General features: G+C 33.0%; 1 protein-coding gene across 3 annotated transcripts; it reads right to left on the bottom strand.

The window, feature by feature from the left end:
* Window positions 1-928: 928 nt before the first annotated feature.
* kif2c (kinesin family member 2C) lies at window positions 929-24,684 on the bottom strand. 3 transcript variants are annotated; one of them, XM_005163472.6, is made up of 22 exons: window positions 24,509-24,684; window positions 23,785-23,879; window positions 23,194-23,310; window positions 20,784-20,841; window positions 20,657-20,689; window positions 18,594-18,725; window positions 13,294-13,398; window positions 12,646-12,737; window positions 11,980-12,072; window positions 11,853-11,907; window positions 11,596-11,758; window positions 9,249-9,339; window positions 9,106-9,169; window positions 8,924-9,015; window positions 8,508-8,650; window positions 8,072-8,276; window positions 6,977-7,087; window positions 6,829-6,896; window positions 6,634-6,724; window positions 5,626-5,700; window positions 5,293-5,386; window positions 929-1,828 (listed from the first exon to the last, which is right to left on the bottom strand). In XM_005163472.6, the coding sequence occupies exons 1-22, from the start codon at window positions 24,567-24,569 to the stop codon at window positions 1,764-1,766; spliced, it is 2,103 nt and encodes a 700-aa protein (XP_005163529.1). In that variant the 5' UTR covers window positions 24,570-24,684; the 3' UTR covers window positions 929-1,763. The 3 variants fall into 3 exon arrangements, with proteins under 3 accessions (XP_005163529.1, XP_073766549.1, NP_001108065.1); XM_073910448.1 differs by having other exon boundaries at window positions 24,204-24,560; NM_001114593.1 differs by lacking the exon at window positions 20,657-20,689 and having other exon boundaries at window positions 1,565-1,828; window positions 24,509-24,672.
* Window positions 24,685-25,795: the final 1,111 nt, after the last annotated feature.

Below are 25,795 nucleotides of genomic sequence, written 5' to 3'. Positions count from 1 at the left end.
AAAAAATCTCATCAATAGCTTACAGAAGAAAACTAAAAATACTTTTACACAACCATAAATTGTAAATTCAGAAAAACTTTGAAATTTTTAGTGGAATTCTATTTTTTCCTCAGTATTTCTCTCATACCAGTGAATGTTTTTCATATGAAATACATTATAAACAAAATTCAGGGTATCTGCAGGTTTCATCAAGTTAAATTTAAGACATTTTAAAGACAATTATGAATGAAATGTTTAATTTATACAGGCTAAATTTTAAGTATTTTTTATCAAAAATGATTAAAATTTGATATATTTAATAATACAATAATAATTTAGTTTGAATATTTTTTTTAATTAATTTTCAAATATATCCATTCACAAACCCTATAACCCTTACCAAGAATAGAACAAAACACATAGCTGTCAATTACTTCAGTAATAATAATTTAATAATAAACAATATACAGGTCAGGTCAGTTTCCTCAGCAGTAAATAAAGTGAGAACTTTTTAACTGCAAGAAAAGTAACTAAAGACTGTTTTTAAATAAAAAGTTAGAAGTGTTATTAAGATGGATTGTTGGTGATTGTATGGGTGTTAATAGCCAAATTGGGTAGCTCATGAACAAAGGACAATTGAAACCTGTTAAATTTCTTTTAAACCTACAACACAACATACCAGTGGATTTAGGACATTTTCAGGCCTAAAAATTAGTTAAATAATAAAAAAACTATTAAAAATAAACTTAACAGACTGAACGTGAATCTGTTTAAATGTTTATATTCCAATAACTTTTTAAAGTAATTTTTAAAGCAATGAAGCAGTACAACCAAAGGTTGATACATTTTCTCTCAACTAAACATTCAGAACATTTTCCACAGAACACATTTTGCAACAAAGGCATACATAAACAAAAAAAGCTAAATAGCAAGTACACTTAAAACTAGATTTACAGAATGACAGTTATTTATTAATCAAGCAGTAAACAATGAAGTCTTGAACGCATATTGTAAAAGTAGTACACACAAGTATATGTACATCAAACATGGTGCTTGAACAAGACACATTCATCTTACATTCCTTATTTTAGCGGAATATATGTAGCACAGCTATGCATTTCCAAAGCACGGGTAAATAGTTTGGGAGGGGTGGGGGGTGGGAAATGCCACCCAACAAGCTCAGAGGAAGCAGTTGAGCTTCCAGGCCTCACACAGAGATGTAGGGCCACCCACTCACAGGCCGATTTAGTTTATTTTCATCCTTTGAGGTAAACTGTTCAGTGTGAACTGTTTATTAGGCCTTTGATTTGTCATGTGTCAGCTTGTGCTCGCAGGGCAAGTGTATACACTGGTTGTGGCTTGTATATAGAAGCGGTTTGGAGGTCAAGGCTGGTGCGGGGGGTGATGGGAAGGGTGGGTGGTATGAGGCAGTACTCGAACCATCTTTCATTTTGGCATCATCATGATAAAAATGAATTTTTTTCTATATCAAGGTGAGACTTGAAATGAATCCAAATGCAAATAGGTGAACTGGGAGAGTTGATGAAGACGGCTTTGAAAAAACCAGGACACAACGTTCAAAATGTGACTTACAAAAGATCCAAAATGAAGGCTCCTTTATTCAGTACACAAAAACAATTAAAACGGACAAACAGTACAAAAAACAAACAAACATCTTTTGATATCTCTTGTAGCCAGATAGTAAATAGGATTATTAAAGGAACGAAATTGAAGTTTCATTAGCTTTTGTGAGAGGTATCGTTGCCGCTGAATCTCATCTTAGATTAGTTTGGTGACATTCTGACCCTCTGTTCTGCTTCAATAGCTGATCTCAAAGCCTGGTAAGACTCTATAACAAGAAGAAAAAACAATTTCAATGCTCAGCAGGAAATGGCCAGCTTTTCTCAACACCCTCTCAAATCACACAGTTTGTGTCATTGCGACGTGTGTTGAAACTCAAACAAGTTATTATATAAACCAAAAGTGTAGAAGGATAGAATAGAATGATGTTAAGGTAACTATATGGTGTTACACATGCTGGATTAAGTTTAGTTTATTTGTTTACAGGGTCAATGCAAATTAATAGACATTTTTCATCTGTGGACCCCTTACAGAATATTAAAAAGTCACACCTAAAATAGAAGCACAGTAGAATACTATCAAATATAAAATACAATAAAAAAAGCAAAACTAAAACTGATTGATGGCAGCAGAAGGGGACAAAAAAAGCCAAAGACAAACAGTATAAATAAGTGTCAAAAATACAGTACTAATGCTGACAATGCTGATTTGTCAATGACCAATTTTTAACATGAAACTGAAAAGACCGAAAAGTAAGTGATCTTCTAATTGTTGGTGGTAGGATTGCACGGTTTACCAGTACTATGGTAGTATCATGACATTATGGCTCCAAAATACTAATGGTGCCACTGTAGTTTGTAAACAGTAATATCGTCATCCACAGTCTATACCTAACGTTGCACATGGAAAAGTCACTAAAATGCTTGCACGTTTGTGAAACAAACTATTTTTTTATAGTCTCTGGAGCCCTTTAAGGTTGCAAAACTGTAGAATTCACACCTTTTTTGGTAGCCTATTGCACATTTTCTGACGCTTCAGTTCAAATCTGAAATCAGTAAAATTTTTTCCTGTCAATATGGTTTAGTAGCTACAACAACCGCAACAAACTTTTAAAAAGAACGACTCAAAGTGAAATTTTAAATGACTTTTGAAAAACCCCAAAATAGCAACAGGAAACGTTGAAAAACATTTGACTACTTCACATAGCCTATTTTTTATTTTTTTGGGAGAAATGCTTTAACTAATTTAATTTGCTATAATTTGTATCTTTATTTGAATGTGTATTTTGCTGGTCAGTTATCTACAAAATAAACAAAATAAACTAATACTTTTTAGATAAAGTGACATTTTTCATTAATATAGGAATTATGAAATCAATTTAAGTAGGCCTATTTAACATTTTAAAATATAGTATTTCTGACAATTTTCTTTATTTAATAGATTTAAGTTACAGTATCGCAATACTATTTGGTATCACTATACTTCAGCTGGTATAGTATCGAAACATTTTTGGGTATCGTATCGACAACCCTAGTTGATTGGATTGAATTCCAATCCCAAGCAGCTTTCACTGAAATCACAGACAAACTGAATTAACTTTTTTGGGGGAATAATACAATCCTCTCTTTCACCACCCCTAGTAGTTCAGTGAGGAGTTCTAACTTTCCTTGATTTAGTGGTAAAGTCAGATTATGTAAAGTCTTAAACAGTAAACATGTGCATATTTAATTAGGTTTTCACCAACTAAGCAAGTTGTATTTCTTTAATATTGAATAATGGTAAAATTGAATTGATTTCTTATCAAGGGTTTTTAAAGATTTTTACTATGATTCAAGTGGCTTTAAATTAGTAATGCTAGCTTGGGACCAAGTGGTGAAACAATAAGTGATATGAGAAATGATCATTGAGTGTAAATAGATTAGGGCAACCTCACATAATAAATAAATCTAAAATTTGCAAAACTGAATCTTATCCGGCAACATACCTTTTTAACCTGTGACCTGAATGATAGTTTTGAATCTACCAAAACACCAATGTACTTGTACTCAGATACAACTTGTAATCTTTTCCCTGATACAAATACATCTGGTACTAAACTTAACCTATCATTCTTAGAAAATACACACTGTTTTAGTAATGTTTAACTGTAAACAGCATTGTTCTAACCAGGCTGAAAGATGTACCAGCGCATGCTCTGGGGACATCATAACATACATTTTTGTTGAGTATTCATATACACATTCAAAAGTATGGAAGGGAATATAAAAGTCTAATAAACTGATCACATGAAATAAGAGTTTTTGTGATTATACCTTTTTTTAAATGAGAAAAATTTGACACTGTATTTTCATTTACTGTTTTAGTTTTGAATATGTACAATGAGTGAAATTCAACACCTTTTTACATTAAGACCTTATTATATTTTTTATAGTTTTCACCTTTAATTGAGAAAGGATAGCGGAGGTTACAGAAAGGAAAGTATTGGGAGCAGAGACAGGAGAAGGGTCAGCAAAATACCTGGAGACGGGAATCGAACTCAATATGTCAGCGTGCTTAACCACTAGGCCAGGGGTGTCAAACTCAATTCCTGGAGGGCCGAAGCCCTGCACAGTTTAGTTCCAACCCTGCTCCGACACACTTACCTGTAGGTTTCAAACAAGCCTGAAGGACTCAATTAGTTTGATCAGGTGTGTTTAATTAGGGTTGGAACTAAACTGTGCAGAGCTGCAGCCCTTTTGGAACCGAGTTTGACACCTGTGCACTAGGCTATTAGTGCTGACCATTTTAAAACCTAATAACTACTTTAGGTTTCAACCGGAAAAACTGGCGAGATTTTAACTTACAGTATATTTACTAAATATTAATGTACCAAAGCTTAAACATTCATTTACTGAATAAAAATCTATTAAATCGAGCTAATTTAGTAGGTTGGTGCCTATAGAACTGCAGAAATAGTGGTGTCGACTTGGTTACTGCAGTAAACAAAACAGCACAAGGTCAAATCTAGCAGGATTTTATTGCTTTCATAAACTACACAGCATCCTGATATTCGCAGATTTAATTCACTTTAGCATGCAACCATACACTGAACAATTAAAAATTATATAAAAATCAATACCTTGCAAAAAAGCATTTAAGACTTTAATACTTTAAGGACCTTAAATTTCTCTGAATTGATTTAATCTTTAATCAAGCTTTAACAATTTCTAAGATCCCGCGGACACCCTGTAACGTATATTTAAAAAAAAAAAAAAAAAATTTGTGAGATAACATGAGATTGTGTGATCCAGAAGTGTATAAAAAGAGCAACATGCTGTGATGAAGACTGTCTGATGAAGAACCTGTGCTCAAAACATTACACGCTTTGTGGTAGTCTTTTTAAATTAAAATTTTTTTTTTTCTGGAGCTTTGCCGTTGCTGACTTTTTGATTGGCTGATCCACCCATTAAGATTGATGTGAGGCTTTTGTGCAGTTTTTACCAATTAGACTTTCTAAATGCCCCCCCAAAATATATAAATAAATAAATAAATAAATATATTAATAATATTATTTTTGTATATCTGTAAATCATAATATAAATGTATAACTGTATATGCAAAAAATAAATAAATAAATAAAAAAAATAAAAATATGTATAAAGTATAACAAAGGTATAACATTTTATACATTAAAATACACATATGAAATATTAATCTTTGACCCATGTCCATTTATGAACAAAAATGTAGTACCTTGCAGCTTCCTCATGAATGAGTCAATGTTTGATAAATTTGCTACTATGTCAAACGATGGAAGCTCCATAGATTTGGCAACCTCACTGCAACCCTGAAAAAAGAAGGATAAAAGAAAATAAACACAAATCCTCTAATCCCTCTGACTTGAAGCTGTTGAAATGCATGCCTGGATAAACGCATTCAAGGGTAAACAAACAACAAAGCTATGTTTTGTAACTTCCTTGCTATGAGGAGCTTTTTGAGTGATAGAGAGTTTTAAAACAACGCCGCCCCACTCTGTCTTGAGGTTTGTTGTGTAAACACACCTGTTCAAATCAAAAAGCTACAAACCTTCAATTCTTCATAAAACCTCTCTTCCATCTCAGACACTCGGGATATAGCCTCAAACTCTGGCAGGACAGTCTCCTAAAAAAACATCACATTTTATCCCAAATTTCTTGCTTTACTTAAAACTGAAATGTACCCATGTATATTGAAAATGTAATATTTAATGTTTATTTTCATTTAAAATAACATTAAATAACACAATTTAATAATTTTTTTTTTTACAACAAATGTGGTATAATACAGGGATTGCTGGTTTCACAAAATCAAATTTAAGACCTTTTTAAGACCATGAAGAATGAAATTTCAGACTTATATAGGGCTAAACGTTAATGATTTCTTAAATGGCCCTTACGAAAAAAAATGTACTTGTCCAAAACAAGCAGACCCAAGGTATATACATATACGTTTTGCAACATAACAATTAAACATAATTAACAACACACACACAAAAAAACTGAATAAACAGTCTGTTGTGCATACATTTAGTTTTTAAAGAGATTTTTTTATTCAAATGTATTTGTTGGTGATTGGATGCGTGTTGGATCGATTGGGTAGCTTTACATAAAGAAACATTAGGACCAGTTTAAAATGCTTTTAAACCTACAAGACAATAATTCAGTCAATTTAAGACTTTAAGGCTTAAAATTTTGTTTTTGGAATTTAAGACATTAACCCCTGGTTTCACAAACAAGGTTTAAGGCTAGTCAGGATTAAATTGCATGTTTGAGCTGTCTCAACTCAAAATGAATTGCGTTGAGATGTTTTAAAATATGTCAGTGCCATTTTTTTGTCTCCAGGAGCACACCAGTAATATTTTTCTAAGGCCATTTTTATAAATGTGTCTTAAATACCCTTATTTAACTAAGGCCTAGTCCTGGCTTAATCTAAGGCATGTTTGTGAAACTGGGCCTAAGACTTTTAGACCCAGCAGACACCCTAAAATACAGTGGTTCAAACTAAAATTAATTCAGTTCAAATCATCAATAAAACATTTTAGACAGATTTACTCACCTCTTCTGAGGAGTTTCCCTCCTCAGAAAGTTCCAGTTTTGAACCATTTTCCACAGCATCACCCTTGGAGATTCCATTCAGTTCTTTCACCCTATAAAAACATAAAAATCACTGCATCACCTAAAACACACCAGCAGAGGGCCTCCTCAGCCAGACAAAGCAATACCAGTGCAAATCAAGGAAGATAAAAAGCACCTGTTTGCATAGCGTAGTGTATTCAGAGTGTATTCACAAGAGCTCATGCCAGGTGAGATCATAGCGATCTGGAAAAGGTACAAGCACAAGGAGACTGAAGATTCTGAACCAACCTTAACAAAATTCACCCATAGCAGTCCACTCTTACCATACAGGTCCGGGAGTTTTCACCAATGAAGGAGTCCCGAAGCACCTGGGTCAGTTTGCTCATCCTAAATGGGATGTGCTCGCTGTTTTGACCAAGAGACCGGATGCATTCCTGAGGAATCAGGCAAGAGGTGAACAAATTATTGCTTTAACATTTCGAAACTGCTAATTTGTGCGTGTCAGAACAGTGAACAAACAACAGCAACTACAGCAAATATTAAAAGGTCAGATCACCCCAAAATGAATCATCATCATCATTTACTCACTCGCATACCATTTTAAACTAATAAAGTATTATTCACAAAGTATTGTCACAAAATCCAACAAAGGGTGTTTTTATAAAATCTAAGAAATTTTGGTATCTCCTCAAAAGCTATTTACCCAGAAATCTGACCACTTGGTCCATAAAGATTTATAATGTTGATCTCTATAAACATTTAAAAAATTCAGAAATGGATGAAATCTCTTAGGTTTCAATAAAAACACCTTCATCTGTATTACAAATAACAAAAATGTTAAACTGCATGAAGTGGAGTAATGGATGACATTTGTTAATTTGGCTCGAGTTAACCATGTAAGCTAAATATAAATAATGTTGCACAATAGCAATTAATTTGTGTATTACTATAATTTATATGCAGTTAGGCATGGGATGATTACTGTTTTCAAAATATACCACGGTTTGGAAAAGTCAATGTTTGAAATGTTTGAAAACCACCAAATTTTCGGCTATACCATTCCTATGGTATATGTAAGATTTTTTATTTACTATGACAACAGTATCTCCAGCACAAAAGATACCCAAAGATGCTGTTTTAAATATTTAAGAAACCTGTTTTTGAAACCAAAAAGCACAGCAGAAATCAATGATTCATTTAAATGTTTACTGCTCCAAAATCTTTCAAATGTTTCTCATTTAAAAATGTATTGTGTTCGATAAGGGGAAAAAAGTTTTAGTTTTCAACCCAGACATTTAAAAATAATAATAATTTAGAGCAGTGATCACAGTACCGTGAAACTGATATTTTTACCCAAGGTTATCATTCCGTCAGAATCCTATACCAGCCCATGCCTACATGCAGTAGACAGCAAGTACCTTCAAAGCCAGTAAGCTGCGGTTGATCTCAGCGGTCTCCACTATTGTGTGCCGATCGTTGCTGCTGACATCAGTGCCGCGTTCATTCCCAGCAAGATCCACCAGTGAGAATTTCCCATAGAGAAAGTTCCGTCGTCTCAGGATTACTTGTAAAATCGCATGCGAGCGTGATGAGCTGGCATTAGCAAACGTTTGGCCAGATGTTCTGGTATAAAGTGAGACAGTGTTGATAGCGTTAACTAAACTATTACAGAATGCTTGCAGTAATTCAAATAAACCTTAATAAGGTTATAAATAAGGTTAGAAACAATAACTTACAATACATTTTTATACCCTCAAGTAAAAAAAATAAATAAAATAAAATAAATAAATAAATAAATAGAGAGAGGAATCAAGGCAGAGCTGCACCATAAACAGAATCATTATAATTTTTTACCTGCATGCACTTCCTCTCTCAATCATCTTGATGACATCATCAACACATGACACAGGCACTTCCTGCAGGCCAACAACATTGACCTGTTGCTTCTCATCCTCCAAAACACGCAGCTTTGTTTTCTTATTCAGCAAGTCAAAAACCTGAAGTACACAAAAACAAAAAGTTTACCGTCATGCCTGAGCAAGTACTTTTAAATTTGCAACAAAAATCTAAAATCTAATTAGTATAAAATTACATAATACTACAAATATTGCTCAACCTAGCACCAAGATCACATTAGTCATTTGGAAATGTGTGGTTTATTCACACTAAACAGAAAAATGCAATTACTGAAAAATCAAGAACTACCAGCGGTTTGGTTGACAAGAGATCGTTGCAGTGTTTTTGATATATGTAATGTAATAAATCCAAACCTTGCCATTGTAGATTTCGAAAAAGGTGACATATGGGCACAGGTCCATATCCACATATCGTTTTTGCCTTAGGAGGGTAAATACATCCTGTGCTGTGAGGAATGCAGAAAGATTAATATGTGAGTGAACATGGATGAATGAAACGAGTCACTGTGTAAAGTGCATTTGACAGTTACAATCACCTGCCAGGGCGTAAATCCCTTTAGAGCTGTTTTGGCTTTTTCCAGAAAAGTCTCCACCCATAGTCTGTAAAGAATGTCTTGCATGTAAAACACTGAGTTTGGGATTTTTTTTTTTGTATTTTTGGAACAAGATTATAACTTACATGGGTCTTTCCACTGCCTGTTTGGCCATAAGCAAAGCACGTTGCCATACCACCTTCGAAAATGGTCTTAACCAGTGGTTTAGCTGTGAACCTAAAAGTTGAACGCATAATCGTTTAAATATTTTGTAGATTGGACTCACATGGATCAAACTGGGATTTTATGTTTAAAAAAAAAAAGTAAAGAATGTTAATTCCTTGCCAAAAGTTTTGTTAATAACTAATGACTTCTTTAAATGTAAGAAATAAATGTTGGCAACGATTACTCTTTCATATGCATGTAATTACAAGGCATGATGCAGGTTTCTCAAGGTAAAGGAACACTTTTTAACCTCCAGTTACAGAAGTCTCTTCCAGTGCAAAGTTAGTACCACATACTTATAATATACACTACATACTGTCATTGATTTAATAATGATCAATATGAGGATGCAGAACACTAGTCATAACATAAATAACAGACTGATCAATGATATAGCAGACACCAAAATTATTCAAATAAAATGTTAACACATGGTTTATAAATGTGTATTGCAAAATATTAGTTCATAAATACCCATGACTGATTGATAATCCCAGTAATGGATTAGGAGCAGTGCGAAGCAAAGCAAGGATACAAAGATTCAAATTTCCTCAGGGTTTAGAAAGGGGTCCTATAAAACCTTTTTGATATTGAATTTGTTTTTAGGGTGCAAGAGTGGATTTTCATGGTTGATAATTTTAAAACCACATTATTTTCCAAAAATTTTACATGAATGTAGCACCTCTTGTCTATCCGCTTGTTAAGTGTGACGTCACGCGAAGCGGCTTACGGGTCCAAGCGCTCTATTTTAATGTACGAGGAGACTCATGAAGTGGAAATTATAAACGTTTACAAAGAGATTTAATACTTTCAAAAATCACAATCTCAATATACATGTCCTTGCTAATTATCCTATGGCCAAAAAGTCATAATTTTTTTTATAAATTGTTAAAATTTTCGTATTTGTGATGCAGCAAGCCCAGAGATTGATGTGTACACTATGACTTCATATAAAATTAACTTTAATGTGTGATATAAATTAAAAGTGATCATAAACAAATAATTTTTCAACCTAATTTAGTGGCGGCTTGGACCCGGAAACAGTATTACGTTTATCACCAACACGTCATCACTTAACAAGCAGATCGGTTTTGGTTCTCTGCTTAGTTTAAGTTTATCCACTGCAAAACAAGTATGATAAAAGGTGACAACATGTGACTAAAACAGCTAGTCTTCCCAGTCCTCTCTAGCGCAACTCAAACAATAAGGGTGTCAAAATTAATTGTTTCTTCTGTGCACCGCGATGCAGACGAGGACAGTTCAGTATCTGTTCAGTAATAGGCTCTAACCGGTTATTACATACTGACAACATTTATCTCATATGCACTATGTTGTAGTAGAATACTATGGCAAAGGAGGCGAGCACGATTAATTAAAATGCAGAAACTCTGCACAATTCACTGTGTGTGTTTTCAGGAGTTACAGCAGAAGTCCCTATTTCACTGCTATGGAGAAAAGTAAACTCCATTTCTCTCTCTTACTGGGGACCTTTGACCTGCTGGTGTGAGATAATGTTTTCTCTCCTTTCAGCTGTTATATCAGTACTTGTGGATCCAGACAGAAGCGTGTCTGCAGAGCAAGTTTTCACCACCGCTTCGATCATGGATCAGCTGTGATAGCAAAGTCCGTTTATCAGTCATTGGTGGACAGCATCAGAGCAATAGAGCCAATCGCAGCCTTTTCTGTTGAGCACATGACCAATCATATGCGTTTTACAACTCGCTTGACAATGCTCAAAAGCAAGCGGGATAATATTTATGTTTGTTTAATGGCTTTAAACGCTCATGTTGTACTGTGCATATACTTGAATTTTGTTTGATACATTTTAAAAGAGTGTTTTCTTTGAGCAGGTAAAATTAAAGGTACAGTTCATGTATCTGACTACTTCCATTGAAGGACAAGATTGTTTTACAAATTATTGAAAAAATATATACATTTTAATATTAGAACTCTTGTGCTGTGAAGTAAAATATAAAATTGTGTATAGAAAGCATCGACAATGTACCGTTATGCACCGAGATATCAATTTGAACCAAATCGTTGGCGTGATAATGGTAACCGAATCGAACCATGAGACCAGTGTAGGTTTACACCCCTATCAAACAACCTTCATTTTTATGTATTTTGGTAGTGTAGGAATTATTTGAATAAGGTACTGTCCAAAAGAATGTTGTAGTATAAACAATAAAACATAACAGGATTCATTTAAATAAACACCCACCATAGACATGTATGGCAATCAATACATAACAAACTCAAAATACAAACCTGTATACCAAGTCATTTGTGGCGTCTTCATCAAATGAGTAATCAAAATGGAAGGTCTGATTCTCCAGGTACTTGGTTAGATCCACTTTCTGCTTGGGCTCATGCAGTAGTAGGACTCCATTACCAGGGATTGTCACCACATCAATCTCTTTCTTTGCCAACTCTAAACACAAATAATTGGGAATGCAGCAATGCACCAAAAACCAAAGAGAAAAACTATACAAATATCAATTTAAGGGGTCATCTCAGCAACCTACCTTTTTTATTCAGTGGTCGTTTGCGAACGCAGACACAAATTCGGTGAGTTTTGACCTAAAACATGCACTTTGTATTAAAATATGAAAAGAATAGATGATTATATTAGTATTATGCTTATTAACTCACTGGATCCGACAGGGACATGGGTACTTTCTGCACAGTCTCTCTGTATTCCTCAATCATCTGGTAAAACTGCTTAGATCGATTCGTTTCTCCAAACTATGAGTAAAACAGAAAATATTATAAATGAGAACAGTTTTCTATATATATATTTTTTTGCACAATTGCAATAAAAAATTACAAGGCCTCTGACAAAACAAACAAAATAATCTAAATTAAATCATTTGAAATAATTTTTTTTTTTACTTGATTCAAATATCACAACATGATTTGTATTTTAATTATTTGTATATCTTTGCAATAAAAAAAATAAAGTTTTAAGATGGATTGTTGGTAATCGGATGCATTTGACCCGATTGCATAGCTTTAGTTGGACAGAGGAAAATTAAGACTTTAAAAATGATTCAAGATCTACAACACAATATTTCAGTGAATTTAAGACTTTAAGGCCTAAAATTTTGTTTTTAAATTGTAAGACTTTAAGATCCCACGGACACCCTTTATACTGTCCAATGAGCACAAAACAAAAGCCACAGTATGCATGAACATGCAACAAAACAGCAAACCACAAAATATGTTGAAATGCTCATAAATAAGTCTTTTATTTATCTTTTTGTGCAATGAATTCTCATCATAGGAAAACGAGTGTGAAATCTGAATGAAATAGAATACCTTTCCTCTCTTCTGTGCATCAGGCATTTTTGCTATTGACAATCGTTTGTTTGCCACCTTATTGGTCTCCGAGACCTGGGACATGCGATGGCCTAAAATGCATATATTTGATAAACAAACAGACAATTCCTATAAATCACAACAGTTTAGGCAAGGGTTATAGAGGCAACTAAACACTATTAGGCATGGGCCGGTATAAGTTCCTGACAGTATGATAACCTTGAATAAAAACACCACGGTTTCATAGAATTGTGATTACTGCTCTATTTTTTAAATGTCTGGGTAAAAAAAACAGCAACAACAACAAAAAACCTTTTACACATTAATTTTATTTAATTGCCAATTAATTTTATTTTAAGAAACATTTATAATATTTTGGAACAGTAAACATGTCAGGCTAAATATTTTTAATAAATCATAGATTTCTGCTCTCTTTATTAGTTTCAAAAACACAGATTTCTTTATAACAAATAAAAAATACATTAAAAAAAACTTACATATACTGGGAACGGTATAACAGAAAATGTTAGCAGTTTTAAAACCTTGACTTTTCCAAACCGTGGTAAACCTTAAAAACGGTTATCGTCCCATGCCTAAACACTGCATTCATGATATGAACATGCATGGCAAAATCAAAACAGTACATACTTGGCGGACCCATGGGGGCACATTTGGAAGCCTCACTCTCACATATAGCCTCAGTGGATGGTAGCAGTGGAGAAGCTGGTTTTGAAAGAAGTCTCCTCTGGTAGCCTGCCAATCATATGCAAGGTGTTATGACAATGACCCCAGACCAGTCTCCAATGACTGTCACAGTTCATTCATCATGCAGGTTATTATTCAATCAGTCACATTTTAATTATCTCATAATGCCACTGCAGCAACATCTGCATTTTTATGATGTATAGAGAAATTAGCTCAAGAAAAAAGGTAGGCTTCTGCTGGTGTCAAAATTTCAGGTCACGATTAGTTGCTGAAGCGTATCCCAATCGACGATATGATACTAACCTAAGCTGCAACTAAATAAATAAAAATAATAATAAATAAAAATACCTAATGTATTGCTTTATTGTACATGCATGTTAAGAGTACATAAAAAAGGATGATTGTACAATAGGTAACACTATTAATAGGAAAAAAATCATACTCAAGCAAACTTATTACCTGTAGTGCAAGTAGATTAAAGGTATCTGCTCAAAATATTACTTTAAGATTGTAAATACAATTGAAATGGATGACAAAAAATAGGCAACAATACTTGATGACAGTCTCACTAGTAAACATTAGTTACTGCATTAACATTAAGAAAAAAACAACAACTATATTAAAAAGGTTAACAAAATTAGGGCTTCACGATATTGGAAAAATTGGGCTCTATTTTGAGGATCCAGGCCCAAAGCACAGGGTGCAAAAGCATTGAAGGTGTGTCCGAATCCACTTTTGCTATTTTAAGGATGGAAAAATCCGCTTTGCGCTGTGGCACATGGTTTAACAGGGTTGAGCTTATTCTCTTAATGAGTTATAGGTGTGTTTTGAGAATAAACCTGAGTCTCATCTACTATTTCCTTTGTGCCATAGCGCATTTGCTATTTACATGACGGACTTTGTAAGTGAAAAAACAGAGTTTCACTAGTAAGAAAACAGTTAAACAGAGCATCTGCAGCAGGAGAATGAGGGAAACCTTGTACGCAGAGACATCAATTAGCCTAAAAATAATTAATTTGTTTGCTAAGCGCATTAATTTGTTTCAAAACTACTTCTAACGTCAGTTGTAATTTTCAGCAAACGAATAAATGAACAATAATAATGAAGTGTGATCAAAAAATTGAGTTATCCAAATACACATGCTATGCCTCATTTGGTCTAAAACCTGACAAGTGGACAATTCTAAGCTTGTTTTTTTAAAAAAAATATGAATATGCATATAATATATAATTCTGCTAATAATGATAACATTATACAAAACCAAATTATCATGAATAAACTGAAAAAGGCCCCCCGTGATGATGAAGGCATGAAGGCGGTGGTTTTTATAATTATGTAGGCTAGAAAATATATTTTTTTGTAATATTTTAAATCTAATTCTTTTTCATTTGTAAAGGTATTTGCGTATTGCTGTTAGTTAGGCGCACAACTAATGTGCTCTGCGCTGGACTTTAGATTTGCTTTGATTTGGTCTATTATGCAGGCTTAAATGCGCACTTGGCGGAGGTGCACTCTAAACTCACACAGGAGAAAACTTGACTAGTGGATAACACGAAGCCCAATTCATTTCATGTTTTGCTTAACTAATTCTTTAAATACAACTCTCTTAAACTATAAAGAGAGAGAGAAAAATAAAAAAAGAAGAAATTTGCCGTTAAATAAATTTTAGCTGAGGCGCAGCTGCCAGTCATTTTCACATTAGTTTTTCAGTTAGGGATCAATATTAGACTATTAGTAATGTCTACTCTATAAATAATATAATAACTTATAATATTCATTATTATTATTATTATTGTTATTATTATTATGCTATAAAATTGACAAAACGCAAAACCCTAATAAAAATATTTGCTTTCATTTTGACATTGCTAAAACTAACTGTTAAAGTTGTGTAAAGAAACATCTCATTATACAGCAGCAGTCTCAAGTTAGGACACTTAAAAAATGCCTTTTGAGTTTAAAGATGATTGACCTGCAAAGTCAAGTTTACAGTGTTCTAAATTAAAAAGGTATATAGGCCTAGGGCGTAAGTATGTGGATTTACAGCGGACCCACCCCATGCACTGCAAGCTGAATAATCTAGGTAGGTAGAAAGGCTCTCTGTTTTGCTACACTAATGCCTTAAAATGTAACTAAGTAAAACATTATTTTTATTAACTACAATTTTTTTTGGTGCTTAAGCCATAATCTGTCTGCAATAATGTAAACGGTATACAGTTGCCTAACCTTCATTGATAAAATTGGTAATAGCCCCCTCAATTATGACATCCTGCCGCCGGGCCTGCTATAGCGATCCTTTATTGTTTGAGAAGAAACAAAAGTGGAAACTGTGGATGAAAACCTGGCTGGGAAGACGGCGATAACATGAATTATTGGTTCTTCAACGAGAAAAGATCGCAGACACGACACCGTAACGGCACTTATTATAAAACACAGGTCGTGTTTACGATCATTAATATTAACAACTAATATTAATAACATATAATAACTCCTCTTGCTTTAGACTTTACCTTTTAGAGCTTATTCTTGTCGGTGCAATATGGTTTTTTTGCACAAAGGCTACGAATCAGTATATGAAGAATGATTAAGAGTATGTTTTTTCTTCATTGCATCCATTCCGTAATGCATTTTATTTATTTATTTTATTTTATTAAGTGATGGGGGCAATATTCACTGGCAAAATATTCCTCCTGTACCACCAAAAAATGATGCCTCTGTACCCAAGTAGCCTACCCAAGTTAATTTACATTTTATGTAAAAATGAAGAAATAACAAAGACCAAAGTATTATATCCGTACAAACATATGCGTTTGTTTAATTTTCGTTGATAAAACAACACAATACAGCCTATGATAATGTAGTTAAATATTAAATAACTTTAACTGCTTGAAACAGTATAATAACAATTAAATGTTACATTAAGAACTTTACAAATAGCCTAAAATGACACTATACTTATCAATAATATTTTCGGAATTTTAGGAAAACTGGCTTCTCTACACTGCGAAACGGCGCGGTTTCAACTACAAAACATGCTGCTCCATTTCTTGCTGTCAACGTCTACCATTTTTCACTTTTTCTTTTGTATTTGGCCATTTTTGAAAAGGCCTCTGTGATACCTGGCTGACTAGCTGGGCGTTAGCGTTCAGAAGATAACATGACTGGAGCTGGCTCCGCATATGGATGGCTCCAGATGGTTCTGGAGAAAATGAAGTTAACTCCATTTAAGGAAATGATTAAGAAATTAATGCATTATATAAGAACATAACACGATTAATACATGCTTTTGTAGTTGTCATTACACTGACTTTGTACAGTAAATGTCGACTTGTTAACATTATTTCAGAGTTAACGAACAAAATGTTTATAAATAATCACAGAAATTTCAAAGTCATAAACCAGAATAACATGAAAATGTTAATGTTTGAAAATAAACAGCCTAAGCGTTTGTGCATTTCTTGTTATGATGAACACCACTGTAAATACAACAATAGGAGTATTCACTAAAAGTTTAAATAAAATATATAGAAATATTCACTGTATTTTGAAGTGCCCACAATAATAAGATCCTGCATGTTCATTATAACAATATTAAATTACTGGAGTTTCCCCAGAGATAAGTTGTGGCTGGAAGGACATCCGCTGCGAAAAAAACTTGCTGGATAAGTTGGCGGTTCATTCCGCTGTGGCGACCCCGGATTAATAAAGGGACTAAGCCGACAAGAAAATGAATGAATTACTGGATATCAGCATATGTCTAACTTGAATACACGGCAAAACGGATTAAATTCCTTTAGAAGTGCATGCAAAGTACATTTGCTTTCAAAGACACAGAAAAGTCTTCTTAACAACACAAACTAAACATCAAATGCGGTTTGTTTGTCACACCATTTGTAAAAACATGAGATTTGACAGATGCCAGATATTTTAACTGCAGTTTCTGAGTAATTTGTCTGTTCACACAAAATTTAAGGATTTGATTGAAATATCTGGAATTCTGGATTCAGTTTTCTGAAATTACTGTCTGTTGTTACATTCATGGGAAGAGTAGATATGCTAATATTTTCAACAATGATCAGCACTGCAATAATTGGCTGGTATCAAGACATCATCAATATAATGACAAATTATAAACCAAACAAATAGCCAACAAATAATAATGGCACAAGTTTTAAAAATAGGGACTGATTTATTCCCTTTTTTTCATTATTTCTAGTATTCATATAGACTTAATTTTCACTGCCAAAAAGTACTGTAAACTAGCAATTAATTAAAACTGACCTGTAAAGCAGATTTAAAGTTAATGTCATGCACGACATAACTTACTTTAATTAATTTAGCATCATTAAATGATTTTGGGATTTCAGAAGTGCAGTGGTCCGAATCTACTGCATGAAGCCACCCACATAATAGCTGTCACTGTTCAAATGAATGCACATCTCAGACAAACCAAAGTGTATGACTCCACTACAATTATGAGATCATTATTGTTTCCTGAATAAATCTCTCAGTGAGTTGGCAATGTTTAGTAGATTATTTAGTTTCCAATACAGGTTTTATATTTATATTTATATATATATATATATATATATATATATATATATATATATATATATATATATATATATATATATATATATATATATATATATATATATATATATATATATATTTATATTTATATTTATATTTATATATATATATATATATATATATATATATTTTTTTTTTTTTTTTTTTTTTAAATAAACTATTTTTTCCTCATCCAACATGGTACTCTTGTAAGAAAATAGCATTTACTGGATCATACTTTAAGTATCACCTTCACTGAAAATTGATACAATCTAATTCTGCTTATGTGAAATAAGCCTTCTCCAGTGCAGGTTTAAGCTCATGTATCTGTTGCCATGACAGCAACTCCAGGATGGCATCTGAACAACCCTAACAGTCATCGATCATGTCAAATTGTCAATGTTAAGCCTAGCTAACTAAGTAATCCACATAAAAGGAATGGGCCCCAGGACTCGGCTACATCTAGTGTTTAGTTGTAGGTCAAAACAGATGCTGTTTCCACATAACCAAGGAAAACCACAGGCTCGAATTATGCAAATCTATAACAAACCTACAGTTTAATTGTGCACTAAGAAAGACTGGTATCACTGACGTGTTTTTTATTTTTATTTTGGAGGGCAATAAAGAGCAAAGTTGGGGTCCTTTAATATCATACTGATTTAAAAACAAACCTGAATGTTTAGGGATCGTAGATGAGGGAAGATTCTGTGAGAGAACATCATCTGCAGAAGATGCCGAGACCACAGGTGGAGGGGCAGGTTGTCTGAACAAACACGTCTGACGCGTGGTCATTCTTCTTGAAGCTGAAAGTGCAAATGTTTGTGTTTAATAAAAAGAAAAAACCGCAACTAAGCCTAGAGGCAATCATCTGATAAATGCGATGATCTTCTAAACTGTTTGCCATGATTCCATTTCTATCTGCAACATAGTTAAATGCATACAATCTCCTCAACTAAGGCTAAGCGATATGACAAAAATCTTGTCACAAAAGAAATCATCTCACAATATCATACATTTTTTGATAAAATTCAAATTAATATACACTCACTGGCCACTTTATTAGGCACACCTTACAAGTACTGGGTTGGACCCACTTTTGCTTTTAGAACAGCCTTAATCCTTCATGGCATAGATTAAACAAGATCTTGCAAATATTCCTGAGATCTATTGGATTGATATCTAGTGGCTGTGGAGGCCGTTTGGGTACAGTGGACTCATGTTCACGTTCAAGTATGACATGGCATGTAATCCAGGACATGGTCAGCAACAATACTCAGGTAAGCTTAGGCTATGGTGTTGACACGATGCTTAAGTGATATGAATGGGCCCAAAGTGCGCCAAGAAAGGGCCCAAAGTGTGTCACACCATTACACAACCCATCACCAGCCTGAACCTTTGATATAAGGTAGTATGGATCCATGCTTTCATATAGTTGACTGCAAATTCTGACCCTACCATCTGAATGTCACAGCAGAAATCGAGACTCCGAGCAGGCAAAGTTTTTTCCAATCTACTATTGTCCAGTTTTATTGAGCCTGTGGGAATTGTAGCCTCAGTTTCCTGTTCTTAGCTGATCCAAGTGGCACCCGATGTGGTCTTCTGCTGCTGTAGCCCGTCCACCTCAAGCTTCAACTTGTGCATTCAAAGATGCTCTTCTGTATTCCTCGATTGTAACGACTGGTTATGAGTTACTGTTGCCCTTCTATCAGCTCAAACCAGTCTGGCCGTTCTCCTCTGACCTCAGGCATCAACAAGGCACTTGTGTTAACAAAACAGATGTACCTAATACAGTGGCCGGTTAGTGCATGTACACATTGACTACATTTAAAAAGTATATACACATTTGACAATCTACTCATTCATAAGTGATCATATTTCTCACTTCATTTAGAACTTAAGGGCAAATGCTTGATTAAAAATAAAATAAAGAAATAAATTCAACAACAAATTATTATAGATCCAATCTAAAATTTTAAGTTTACAACTTTCTCAGAGAGCTGTTACTCATGCTTCTGTTTGCATCTCCATAACAGTGTGTTATATTGTACATGCTCATAATTATGAAAAAGCATTACCGTAAACATAGCATTTTGAGACACCATTTAAACCAATAGCATAACATGATAATGACCTTTTCATTTATTGCTAAGTCTGCAACAAAGATTATTTTTATGGCAAAAACATTTCATTAATAAATCTAAAGTTAAAAAGACAAACAAATACATAAATTAAATACGGTTTTAGCTTTAATATTAATATTTTTAATATATATATGAAAATTCTAACATTTTTGCTGGTGACTTTGCTAATAAAATTTGCTAAAGAGCATAATATGAAACGACAGACTTTCTAGCTTGCCCACACAATAAATATAGTCATATTGCACAGCCTTATCCTCAACTTTATTATGTTCAACAATGTTCAGGCAGTGAAGAAAATATCTAAAAATGACAATAGCAACATTTACTGATTTATAAAACCCAACAGTGAAAGGAATCACCAACTGTGCTTTGATTGCTGCAGGAGGTAATTAATATCTCTGCCATGACACCCTTACTGATCTGACAGAGGAAGGAATTGAAAGAATATTTTGGATAAGTGGATAATTTATCGAATAGATTATGTGGACAGAAGTGAGAAGAGACATTCTTAGTTAAGTCTAATGATAATAGTCATAATTTAACAGTGAATAAGTGTGATTGGAGGACATTAAGAGCATGCACGTCATGCAAACCTGGCTCTTCAGATGGACAATCCCGAGGAGCAGCTTCAAATAGGAGACACACCATAAAAGATTACGTCGGTGCATGTCAGCTGACCAACTAGAAATCGGAGTAAACTCACTGACAATAAAAACTTACGTTCTGATGTAGTAGGTATTCTTGATGACCTTAAAGGAAGTTCTGATGCTTTGACACTCTGAAACAAACAAATAAACGTGTAAATGTAAATGACTACATCATGTTTTTGGTAATATATATATATATATATATATATATATATATATATATATATATATATATATATATATAAAATAAACTGTTTGCTATAGTAAGGGGTGTTTCTAAAGTAGACTTTAGTGATTAGTACTCAAAGAAAACATGATCATATTTTGATAGTTTTTAAATACTGTTTTGTGTATAAAATCACATTTACCTATGATACCGAATCCTTCACATGTACAACAAATTACTGCTTTACCTCTTACAAATGATTAAAAACATTTGAGAGACATTTAAAGACAGTACATAGTTTGGATGCAGTTTTACTACAAAAAGTCCATGACTTTTCCAGGACTTTCAGGAAAATATTCATGACAATGTTTTGTGTAATTAAGCAATGCTTAATAAGAAATGAATTTATATTACATGATAATCTAAGTAATTTATAATACCAAATAAAATTTATTTAGATAATGCTTACAAACCACAAAATTATGTGAGAGCATGTGATTGGAAAAGCACAGAGAAATAAATAGGCTGCAACAACAAAACCAAGCATAATTTGAACACAAGATAATGTTAGAAACCTACTTGAATCAAACGATAGAATTACATTCATATTCGATACATTCAATTTATATTGAAAAGTATAGAAATTTGTTAAAAAAAAAAAAAAAATCCATGACTTTTTCTAAAAATGTATGAGTTTATTTGTTTTGCCAAAATTTTTCCAGATCTGGAGAATAACATGTTGAAATTCCACAATGTTTTCAGGTTTTTTATGACCGTATAAACCCTGAGAGTAATAAATATAATGATATAATTATTATTCTGGTGTGAGTGAAGAGTCTGAATGAATCAAATGGTTTCTTTACCAGACCTGGATTGCAGCAAAACCGCTAAAATTTTTGTGAATCTGATAAAAGCTTAGATTGTAAACGGTTAATAGAAAACACAAACTTGATTGCTGAAATTGGTACGTCAATTTAATGGACAAATAAGAATTTATTAAAATGTTCTATTGGGGCTCATGCCTTATTTAAAAGATGTAGCCTTGGCTACAAGTATAAGAGACTTTATATCAAATTTGTATATGTATATGTATGTATATATATGTATATATATGTATACACACACACACACACACACACACACACACACACACACACACACACACACACACACACACACACACAYATATATATATATATATATATATATATATATATATATATATATATATATATATATATATATATATATATATATATATATATATATATATACACACACACATACACATACACACACACACACACACACACACACACAAGTATAGTTAATACAACTAAGAATGAAATGTAAAATATGGGTGAAACATTTTCCATCGCTCAGTTAAAAAATTATAATTATATAACATGTATTTGGACCAGTTCTTATTAAAAAAAAATTATTATAATCCATGCAGGGTTTAATCATAATGGAGTAAAAGTTTATCATCTGGCCTGCGTTTTTAAAGTGATAGTTCACCCAAAATGTAAATGGTACTCATTATTTTCAGTCCACCTTTCACTTGTTTCAAATGTTTATGATTTATTTTTGATGCTGAACACAAAAAAAAGATATTTTAATAACGTAAACATTTAAATCGACTGAAGGGCGAGTAAAAATTGAGTAAATTTTTCTTTTTGGGTGAACTATCACGTTAATGCAAGTCATGCTGTGAACATTTAGATATTTTAGAGTTAAAACATTCAGCCACAAGATAATGTTTGTCACTTAAATAAAGATCACATTATAAAAAAATAAAAACTATGCATCATTGATAGTTCAGTCACCTGGTGAAATGGTATTCACATCACAGGAATTTAAAATATCGTAATGTCAGAGTTTTCCAGTATCGTGCAGCCCTCTTTTTAATAGTATTTTATGTCACCAAATTGTAAATATGCTTGACAAAATTTGGTATATAAAACAATTACACTAAATGATCATGGTATTACAGAAACCCTTATGTGTGCGCACTTATGTTTTTCTTAATAAAATTAAAGCTCTTCACTGGTCTTCCTCTCAACATTGACAGATTCTCACAGTTGTAGAAAAAATAGTCTAGACATTGCACCAAACACCTATGGCATTACTATGGCAACCGACATGCATATACCATGACAGCACTGTCTGAACAAAAGGACCCAATTGAATCCCTTGTGAAATTACTGTGCAGATAGACAACACTTGAATCAAAAATAAAAAAGCAAATCTTCATTTTAAACCAACTTTCTAAAAGAAGGTTTACACAAGAATTGTAGAAAAGATATACAAAACTCACTTTTGTCATTCGTGTCATTGGTGTCGGAATAGGGGTGGGTGCAGGTTCCTCCTGATGACATGGTTGAAGGTGTTGTATAAGGTCAGAATTGAGATGATTGAGTTCATTCATGTCAACCTAGAAGAAAACATTATTTTTTTTTTAAATCTTGTTTTCCATATCAATTGCCATCAATGTATTAACTGCTCTGTACAGAAGCACATGTAGGACTGGGCTGATAAACAATAATATATTAAATTACAAAATGTATGTCAATAACAATGATAAGCTTTGGACAGCTTCACTCTATATTGATCCAAAAGTCAATTACACAGCAGAAATGTGTTGATGTACCGAATTTTCGGCCGAAAATATGTAGTGCTATTTAATGGACCCTCTAATTTTTGTGGCTTCAGTTGTTTGGGTACTCTTTTAAATCTGGAATCATTAACAACTTTCATATTATCATTATTGTTCAATATGGAAAATAATTATTGAGATTGCATTTTTGCCATATTGCCCGGCCCTAACCAAGTGTATTATGAAAATGTATAAACAGTGATCTAGAGATATAGTGTGCATTGATTAGGGGTTTTAACATTTAGTACAAACCTCTTTTCCTTTAGTCATACCATGCTCAGCCCATTCTACATTCACAGTGGATTTAGAGACGTTGGCAGTTTTCACAATAGCGCTGTGTATTCTTCCTGCATAATGAGAAACAGTGCCATAAACATAATGCATTTTCTGTTGAACCTTGAGATCATACATAACAGACTTTGTTCAGTGATGCAACAATGCATTGTTTTTTCCCATACAATAAACAATGAAAAATACATGTAATTTCGCTCAAGATTCTCTCAGATAACAAACTAATTGATATGGGTTTGGAAAAAAAACATCAATTATGTGTGTGCGCGTGTAATCACAACTTCTCCCTTTTGGCTAATTATTCATTTAAAACAATCACTGACAAATAGGTTCTGTATGTTTCAGTCATTAATTAGCAATCCCACAAGGAAAGAACGCACAGGGAGAAATGACAGGTTGTTTTTGTGCCTGCAGTATGTCCGTTACACGCTTTAAGATTTAAGTTAGATGGCTATTATTAACGTTAACGTTAAATGTTTTTCTTTGAGTGTTGATCTCCCAGCTTTATTTTTAAACTTTAACGTTAAAAACATCAGCTCTCACAAGTCATCAATGCATGTTGTAACGTTACTGCATCGCAGCAAGCTCAACTTAATCTAATTTTACTTGGTTTGACTTTTACATCAGCTGGATTGATACATTTCGTGCCTGTAAAAGATTAGCAATTAGCAAACAAGCATCTTACCATCACTACGACTTATGTTGACAGCAAGTCCAATAAGAAGTTTCGACAAAGCGGGGTCCATCTCAGGTATTATTTTGTTAATTGAAATTTTTAACGTGTCTGTAGCTCCAATAAACAACTATTTTCTGCTAGCGTTACTTTGCCCTAAGGAGTCACAAACCAACATTAACCGCTCTACATTCAAAAATCGTCAGCGGAAGTTATTGGATTATTTAGGTAGGTAGTGCTTCGTTTAGACCAATCAGAGCATTCTAAAATGACTGGCATTCCATTGCGCCAATAAGAACTTAGAATAGCACTGGGTTCGACACTTTCCTTTTGGCAAGAAGCTAACGTAACGTTAAAAAAATTCAATCAAAAAGCCAGTTTGTTTAATTTTAACATCAAATCTGGTAACATAAAGGCTAGGAATCAATCAGTCTTTGAAAGCTAGTGTCTTGGAGGCTAACTTAACGTTATACCAAGTAAGTTTGTTCAAGTAATAAAGGACATGAATATTCATCGAGGACATATATTGAAGGAGTAAAAATAACAAATCAGTTCAACTTAAGCAGACGTGTGAATTTCATTACTCTTAAGTATAACGTTAGATAGTTGAAATATCACTATATAAATTATGCAAGATTATTGTGAGTAGTTTACACTGGACTGGAAAATTAACTATTCTACATTTTTATTACCCATGTGTTATTATTTATTAATGTTATTTAGTATTTATTCCATATAATTATTTATTTTAATAGTGTTATTATACAATAATATTTGCACTGTCTTTATCCTTTTTCCATTAGAAGCTCGTCACCAAGACAAATTCCTTTTCTTAGTTAAGAAGCCACTTCATTATAAAGGTCTTTCTTATTTTGATTCCGAAATATAACATTTTAAGGCATATAAAATAAAATATAAAAATTCACATAATAATATAAAATTCACATTTTTGCATAAACTATTTTAAACAAAATTTTTTAAAGACGATATTGTAGTTCTTTTTCCCTTTTTTTCTGTAGTAAATTAATTAAATAATAGGAATAATTAGGAGAAAAAACATCTGCCTAACACTTTAACTACCCCACTAAGAATTTTTTTTTTTTTGGATTGCATTTCCTAACTCCTAATGTAACTAGTTATCACACTCAATGTAATTTTTTTAACACATTCCATAATTTCTAAAACAGTAGATATGTCTGTTTATGGTAAAAGTACCAGAATTAATAGATATACTATACAATTTTTGAAAATATAAAGTGTAAGACCAATTTATTTAAAAACAAAATTTATTAATTTTGG

Source organism: Danio rerio, chromosome 2 (genome assembly GCF_049306965.1).
Source record: "Danio rerio strain Tuebingen ecotype United States chromosome 2, GRCz12tu, whole genome shotgun sequence".
NCBI classification, from domain to species: Eukaryota; Metazoa; Chordata; class Actinopteri; order Cypriniformes; family Danionidae; genus Danio; species Danio rerio.
Note: the sequence above shows the minus strand (reverse complement) of the source record. Positions and strands in the feature narration are given on the sequence as shown.